Consider the following 8,267-nt stretch of genomic DNA (forward strand, 5'->3'; position numbering starts at 1 on the left):
CTGGAAAGCTATAACGAGGGTACTCAATTACTTGCGCTACACCAAAGATTTTGGGCTTCACTATGGTAAAGAACCAGCAGTTTTAGAAGGATACAGTGATGCTAACTGGATATCAGATTCCAAAAACTCAAAATCCACGAGTGGATATGTCTTTACACTAGGAGGAGCAGCAATATCATGGAAATCTACCAAACAAACAGTGTTAGCCAGATCTACCATGGAATCTGAGTTCATAGCCTTAGACAAAGCAGCAGAAGAAGCTGAATGGCTTAGAAATTTTTTGGAAGATATTCCTATGTGGGAGAAACCTGTGCCAGCCATACGCATACATTGTGATAGTCAATCAGAAATAGCTCGGGCTCAGAATAATCTCTACAATGGTAAATCTCGTCACATCAGAAGACGACATAAAACCATTAGACAACTTATCTCAACTGGTGTAATCACAATAGACTACATCAAATCGGCTGACAACCTAGCGGATCCATTTACTAAAGGTTTGCCACGAGATGTTGTTGCTAAATCATCAAAAGGAATGGGTTTAAAGCCTATAACGAATGAGGATGCGTGATTGCAACCCTACCTATCATGACTGGAGATCCCAAGACGTAGGTTCAAAGGGAAAACAAAATCAAGCAGAATCTAACCAAAGCACTTGAGAAAGTAGTCTCTTCCCAACTCCTAAGATGAGAAAAGTGCTAACAAATGTGTAAAGGATAAGCATAAGCTTTTAATGATTCCATAGCTTCTAAGCGGAGTATTACTCAATACTTTTCATGGTCAATCACCTAATGAGTGTGAAATGGGGCTGTTTCTAGGAGGATGAATGCAAGGCTATATTCTCTAAGTTCACTCATGAAAACCAGGAAAGTTCAGGGCCACAATGAACACAATAGAGAACTAAGTTCTACGAGAAAATGAAGTTGCGTTATGCCTGTTGTCTCGGTTTACATAAAACACCGGTTGGTTCAAGACATCATGTTCACCTTCTGGTAAAGTAAACCCGACAGATATTAACTATGAGTGGTTCAAGGCTTAAAAATGCCACCAACTCAAACACAGTGAATTTTTCGCAAACACTCTCGATAAGTTTGTCTAGTCTAGTAAAGATTAGAATAAGTATAGTTTTTAGAGTCTATCGAGTCTACATTTAGTCTGCATATGTTTTAGAAGAGTCATTTCTATTCATGTGGGGGATTGTTGGGCCTAATTATTAAGCCCAATGGCTCAAATAATATATGGCAAAATGTGAAAACGAAATGGACCTATGGGTTCTTATAAAAAGCCTTGTTGGCTTTAATGAAATGAAGTTAACAACATCCCACATTGGTTGGGAGAGTTGATTTTGAGGAGTATATATATGTCTTCATGACATGAGAGGTTCAACAGCTCAGAGGAATAGAGAGCTCCCCATGCGCGCGCCGCCGCCGCCGTCCGGCCGGCTCGGCGGCGTGGGCGTGGGCTTGAGCTTGGGCTTGGTCTTGGGTCTTGGGTCTTGGGTCTTGGGTCTTGGTGGAGGGCCTCCGGCCCGATAAGAATATTCTTTTTGGACCAAGTTAAGCTCAACGTTTTATTTTAAACAACACGTAGTTCGTTTAAAAACAACACGCTGTCTCTTTTCTTGACGATAAGTTTAAACGAGAAAAGATCTTGCGGAGGAAGTTTCGTAACGCCTCGCCTCCGAGATCCTCGCGAGATTTCCGCCAACGTGCGCACGTGCGGCATTAGTTACGGAAAATGGCTCGTCTTCTCTTCTTTATAAACTCGTCTCCTCCTTCATTTTTCTTTAAGTTTTTACGCAACAAAAAATCACCAGATCCCTCAACGTAAGTCTAGAGAGTGTTTCGTAGAGTTTATAGTTCGATAGGGCGATCACGAGTGAGGCGTGATTCGTCTGCCATGGTTGTATCCTGGGACTCTATATTCGTACAGTCCCGTCTCACTAACGGAGCGAATATTTTGAGCTAAGGAAAGAGATTATATCTCGACTCCATGTCTCTTTGCGAATACGATTTCTTATCGTTCTTGTATTCGTCTTTTACATTCGTTTATTTCCTTAACATCGCTTTTATTCTATCATTTATGTCAGTCCGGTTTTCCGGCTTCTACACCACTCGGCCTGGTTCAATGCAGAACATCGAAAATCGACGTTGGGTTGAACTGAAAACATAAATATCTTTGTTTCCAGTCATGGTCCTTCTACGGATACCCCTTCAAGATAGCACATTGTGCTTTGATACTCATGTAAAAGGCATCTAAACTACTAAGAGTCCTATTTAACTAAGACAAGTCCTAAAAACTGAAGACCAACCTCGACGTTGGCCTCGGCATCCATGACGAACGCGAGCACTATTTTTTGAATCACTGCTAAGGATAATTTAGAGATAGCAAGGTTTGCACGCCTGATCATAAGAAGTAAGGAGTCAAGGAAGTAGGAATCACAGCCTCGACTAAAAAAATAGGCGTCGTAAAGACGAACTTAGCCAGGCTGAGGAGTCCAAAGTTTCTCCTTCGGAGTAGGAATTTGCATCTCCAGGTCGGCAGGAAAGATATAACTTTTTATCAGCTTTACCAAAAAATCATCAGTAATTTTCAACGGACCAAAACACCATTCTCCTTGTTTTTCTACTCCTCGTCTCCATAATTTCCATGGACCTTGTCTATATCCTCGGAGCCTCCGTAGTCACGTCCCGAAACAAGAGAATTCCATAGGTATGACTCTTGGCGGTCGATCCATCCTTGACCCCAACACCTGATCCAAAAAGATCTGGATGCACCGAAATGGAACTAACTTTTCCCATAGAAAATAACGATCCCCTCAGCTAGAACCGACGTTTTCCATTTCTAGAGAGTGAACCAAGGCATAAAGATTTTTTCCATTGAAAAACGACGAAGGAACAAGTACATTCAACGCATGGAAATATTGAGGAAACGCAAAAACGAAGTCAGAAAGGAAAGCAAAAACATGATTCATAATATCCAAAGCGAAAACTATAATGCTGAGAAAATACCTTTGATGGTTATAAGAGGAGATAAGAGAAGAAGCGTGAATCATAGTATTAAAAGAGCAAAGAAACAATAACAAGTTAAAGAGCCGCTTTAACGGGTCGAATCCTAGGAGAATTAGAAATATCTAACGATAAAACGGCACGAGTACTAAAGAACTCTAGGGCTCAAACCACGAGAAGAGCGGGTCGGTCTCCTCATGACATGTGAGGTGTACTTTTCACGTGAACTAGCTCCGAATAGCATAGCTTAGCCAAACATGTACACATGTGCTAGACTATGGGGGAGGGGCTATTGTTGAGGGTGGGCCTTTGGCCCCTGCCGAGATTTGACCCAAAGATGAAACCGCTGGTCTATTCAAACGGAAGGACCCACGACTGAGCTCAAGCGGAGAAAATCATATCACAAAGGATGAGACAACACAACAAATGAGTACGAAAAAATTGGGCCTAACGCCGATCGTAGTTAAACTTTATCATAATTTTTCTTCTTGTACACACACTTCATTTAACATAATCTCTAACTTATCTCTTTTGATACAACAAATATGTTTATAAGCTAAACTTATATTTCTACGTTCAACAAAAGTTAACATGAAACTGAATAAAACATGCAATTCGATGTTTAAAAGACATTTAGACAATAGTCTTTAACAAAGGAAATCCTACGAAAATTTTATGAGATCCTTACAAGTTGACATACTTCAGAGGTGATGTCCTATAGTTTGACATACTTCAAGCTGGAGGTGTACTTTGTGTAGAAAAAAATGGCTTAAAATGTCTATTATATCCCTCATTTAATCTCAGTTCACGTGGTTAGAGAAGGTGTGGTCAGGGGTGGCTAGAGTTGTGGTCAAGGTGTTTTGGGGGAGATGTAGATAGATAAAGTGTGCTTACTATCCTCTTTTCATGTATCAACCTTAACAAAACCGATCTCAAATAGTGTACTATCCACAAACTTTTTTACGACCTTCATGCCAATGATCATTTGCAAAACAATACTCATCAAACCCATGGAACTTATCTCCAGGTTATTCTCTTGCATACTTATCTCCATTTCTACATACACATAGACAAACGAAGATTATGTTTAAAAAAAGGGCAAATCTCCAAAATAGCACATTTCTAAGTTTATATCATAAAAATAGCATTCAAAAACTAAAATGACCAAAATAGCACCTTTCTAAGTTTATCATTTGAAAATTTAATTTTTTTATTTTTCAAAATTTGAAATCTTATTCCCAAAACCTCATTTCTCAATTCTAAACCCTAAAACCTAAACTCTAAACCCTAAACTCTAAACCCTAAACCCTAAACCCTAAACCCTAAATCTTAAACCCTAAATTCTAAACCCTAAACCCTAAACTCTAACCCTAAACCCTAAATCCTAAACCCCACCCTTTAACTCTAAATCCTAAGTTTGTGACTTTTAATAAAACATTAAATGCTATTTTTGTGACTTTTGACCTTGAGTGCTAGTTTCGAAACAAAACTTCATTTAGTGTTATTTTTGTCTTTTTCTCTTAAAAAAATCAGAATTCAAAAATTATAATTAAAAGTCACTTACTTCCCTAAAATGATAAGATCCAAGCTTAAAAGCTCTGACCATGTTGTGGTCATGGATAGCAGAAATTGTGGACATGGTGGCATGGACGTGGATATAGTCATACTCTGACCTCAGAAGCTCTGGCCATGACACCTCCACCCAGAACTTTACTCTAACCTTCCTCCTCCCCACCAAGTCCGTGAACTTTAACTCTTTTCTCCCCTCACTATAAAAGACCACACAACCTCTGACCATGACCACAACAATTCTTACACCAAACAAAACTCGCTTAACCCTAACGACAAATCCTCAGCCTCTGACCACATGAAAACTATATAACGAGATTCCGCCATTCACCTTGCGAAGAAACTCTCCTTCCCTGCAGCAGAAGCCTCAAGATGTGATCTTCTGTTGATATCCTTAACGACTTCGACTTCACCCTTGTCACTGTAAAATGAGTCTATGATTGATTCTTTACCCGAGAATTCGATGTATCAAAGAAACATCCAAGCTCAACGACAGTAAACTATTACGATAAATCTCCTCCGGCTCAGTAGCATTCGCCAGAAAATAAGTCTCTTTCGTCGAGGAGTGTTTTGAAAGGGAGGGAAAGAGAGGATGTGGTCGAGGATCTGGTTTGGTAAATTAGACCAGATGATTGGATCCATAGTGGTTGGAGAAGATATGTCGGTAAAAGAAGACTCCAGTGACCAGTTGAGAAAAGTGGAGGCTAAGGTTGAAGTAGTGGTGATGATGATGAGAGATTAGGAATTTTGCAAGTGGAAGGATTTTTTAAAGATTTTTATAGGAAGAAGTCAACCACATGGTGACAAGTACGTCAACGTGTAAAGAGAGAGTTTGAAAGTATGTGTAATTTTTTAAAATTTTATTTAGCCAAAAGATGAAATATACTTGGTTTAAAGAATCCTCATTTAAACGACTTCGTTGTGTGTTATTGAGTAAACCGGACATGAAATCTGAAGGGAATATGTTCAATTTAATCCGTAATAACGCACATCAATCTTTGGTTGGATAAGCGGTGGAGTTGTAAAAGAAGACAAGACTGGATTTTTGTTTCGCGACGTCGCCGAGAGAGAGAGAGAGAGAGATGGGGATGGTAAGAAAAGCTGGAGACTGGTCGTTCAAGGCCTTCACGGCGGGGCTAGGATTCACCACCATCTACCTTACAGCCACTTTCTCCGTTAATGTCTACCGTGGCCTTTCTTGGAACAATGCTCAATCTGTAAGTAGTTTCTTCTTCTCCCATCTCATTCTGTAGATTAGATCGGTCGTTTCTGCTCATCGTGATCCAAAACTTTATAGAAGCTTTTTCTTTGTTACGAGTATCGGTTGCTAGTTCTTATTTTGGTGAGTGTTTAGACCTAACCAGCCATTGGTGCATATGTGGGAAAATTTCTGATAATAGATATCTGAATTACATGCTTCGAACCTCGGGAATGTATCAAATATCCTGGAGTTACTGTGATGAGGTCTTAATCTTTTTAGCAGCAAGATCTTGCAAGAAGAGTGGATAATAGAATAACCTTAGACTCTAGGTTAATTAAGATTTGATCAATCTTGTACACAATCAATCTATAAGTCCGAGACAAACAAGTCCTGGTCCATTGGGTTTCTCAAATCATCGTTGTGTTATTCCATCTATAGCGATTTGGGTTTCTCGAAAAAAAAGCAAAAAATACAAGGAAACAAAACACCAAATCCTTCTGGTTTATTCACTTATTGAGAGAGAGAGAGAGTTGAGCAAAAGCCAACAAACAACATGAACTTCTAAGATTTTACTAAAAAAGGAAGAAGGATGATGAAAAGCATAAAGAGAGAGAGAGATTCTCATGAGCTTACTCCAGCAGCTTAATCTTCCTTTTGCACCGTTGCTCTCGCATAGATCTCATAGCAGCAACCTGAATGAAACAAGCACACATGAGTAATTCTATTCACTCGAAACACGAAACGCTAATGTCACCAAACCTAAACTATATGAGACTCCACACTACAAAGTGCAGAAAATTTGGAGAGTTGTTAGCTTTCCATCAAAGAAAAGACAGGCTGATGATAATACAATAACAGGCAAGCAAGTGACAAACATAAATGTTATGAGGAACGACATATTAGGTGATAGAAAGAAAATGTACCAGCAAGAACGACAAGAGTGAGGACATCTCCAACCCTTTTCAAATGGCCTACTCCTTTCTTATGCGACTTGAATCTCCTCAAAGCATCATTCTGAGCCAAGAGCTGAGAAACAAGACAACCATGTAACAATTACACTGCTTTCAAAATCAAAATTCAAATGAATCAACCAAATCCAAATCTGTTCGAACAGATCCGAATCCTACACTAGAGATAAAATGTAAAAGATAGTAGTTACATCTTTCTCGCGAGTTCCTAACTCCACATGGAACCCACGACGGGATTGAGCAAAGGCACCATCCGGCTTCTGCAAAAGAGAGAGAGGGAGATCAATCGAATCCAACTATATCCGTTAAAGAGATTCGATCGGAAAACCTGGGAAGATAATCGGAGGTGAGATGCAATCGAGGTGTTATTTAGCAAAAACGCCATCTAGCAAGGCTTTCAATAAGACTCTTTATAGTATAAGAGTAAGACGAACGATTGATGGGGACGCAGGAAGGAGGAGTAATGTGGTGGGGGTGATAAATTGTACTTGGTAAGTTTTAGTGTTTCGCTCTTTGTCCCAAACCTAAAGAATTATTCAGTTCTGACCCCAAATTGTTTTATAGACAATGATCCACCTCGGTTAATCTCCTATTTGATCCAAAAATAATCATAGAACTGAATCATTTACACAAACGAAAAACATAAACGTACTACTGCCTCTAAATTTTCTTTTTTTGACTATTCTTTAAAAATGAATAAGTTTACATTGACACAACCTATTTAATAGTATGGCAGCCAAAAGCGTATAATTAAATTTTTTTTTTTTAATGTTCAGATTAAAAACACATAGTCAAGTAAGAGATTAAAAATTTAGAAGACATATATAAAAACATTCACAATACAATACCGAACAAAGCCAAAAAAAACAAAAGAGTTATAGGGAATGATTAGTAAGGGCTGTAGCTTTATATTTTTTGTTGTGGAATTTAATCCGTATATTTATCTGATGTAGCTTTCATTGTTGTAACTTTACAAAACACTAATTTTTTGCTCTGAAAATAAAGCTCTCTAAGCCATATTTTGATTTTGTATAATTTTTTTTGCTTTGAGTTTTTTAATGAAAGAAAAGCTTGATTGGTTGACATATATATCTCTAGACTAAATTTTGGTTGTCCAAAGCATCTACAGCCACAACCAATCACCCCCATAATCTTTGTTAATTAAACTAAACCAGATATTTTTTTTAAAAAAGGCGCCATGATCAAGGGACACAATTCTTTTTTGCGGTTGTTGTATAGTTCCCCATGTGCAAATGATAGACAGTTCATGTAGAACTTTGAGCTTATTGGTAGTTGAGCTAAACATAGGTTGTGTTCATATCTACCCAATTTAACACATTTCATATTTCAAACATTTGTTTCAAATGTGATGTAAGTCCAAGCTGGATTTACAATATGGTTGAATAATCGATGAGGTCTTAAAGGCTGATTGTTCAATTTCTCCTTCAAAACTGATGGATGAAAGATAGAAAATGATGCAGGATATGAAACCGAGCTAGTTGGTTGTTTAAAGATCTTTGG

The 8,267-nt window shown here is 38.4% G+C and overlaps 1 protein-coding gene and 1 long non-coding RNA gene across 2 annotated transcripts; one reads left to right on the top strand and one right to left on the bottom strand.

Annotated features, from left to right (window-relative positions):
* Positions 1–4,818: 4,818 nt before the first annotated feature.
* LOC125583943 lies at positions 4,819–6,048 on the top strand. Its single transcript, XR_007320951.1, has 2 exons — positions 4,819–5,794; positions 5,978–6,048. It is a non-coding gene; the product is annotated as an uncharacterized LOC125583943 (long non-coding RNA).
* Positions 6,049–6,176: 128 nt separating this feature from the next.
* LOC106345198 (succinate dehydrogenase subunit 7A, mitochondrial) lies at positions 6,177–7,275 on the bottom strand. Its single transcript, XM_013784434.3, has 4 exons — positions 7,075–7,275; positions 6,938–7,006; positions 6,702–6,804; positions 6,177–6,470 (listed from the first exon to the last, which is right to left on the bottom strand). The coding sequence occupies exons 1-4, from the start codon at positions 7,129–7,131 to the stop codon at positions 6,421–6,423; spliced, it is 279 nt and encodes a 92-aa protein (XP_013639888.1). The 5' UTR covers positions 7,132–7,275; the 3' UTR covers positions 6,177–6,420.
* Positions 7,276–8,267: the final 992 nt, after the last annotated feature.

Source organism: Brassica napus, chromosome C3 (assembly GCF_020379485.1).
Source record: "Brassica napus cultivar Da-Ae chromosome C3, Da-Ae, whole genome shotgun sequence".
Taxonomy (NCBI): Eukaryota; Viridiplantae; Streptophyta; class Magnoliopsida; order Brassicales; family Brassicaceae; genus Brassica; species Brassica napus.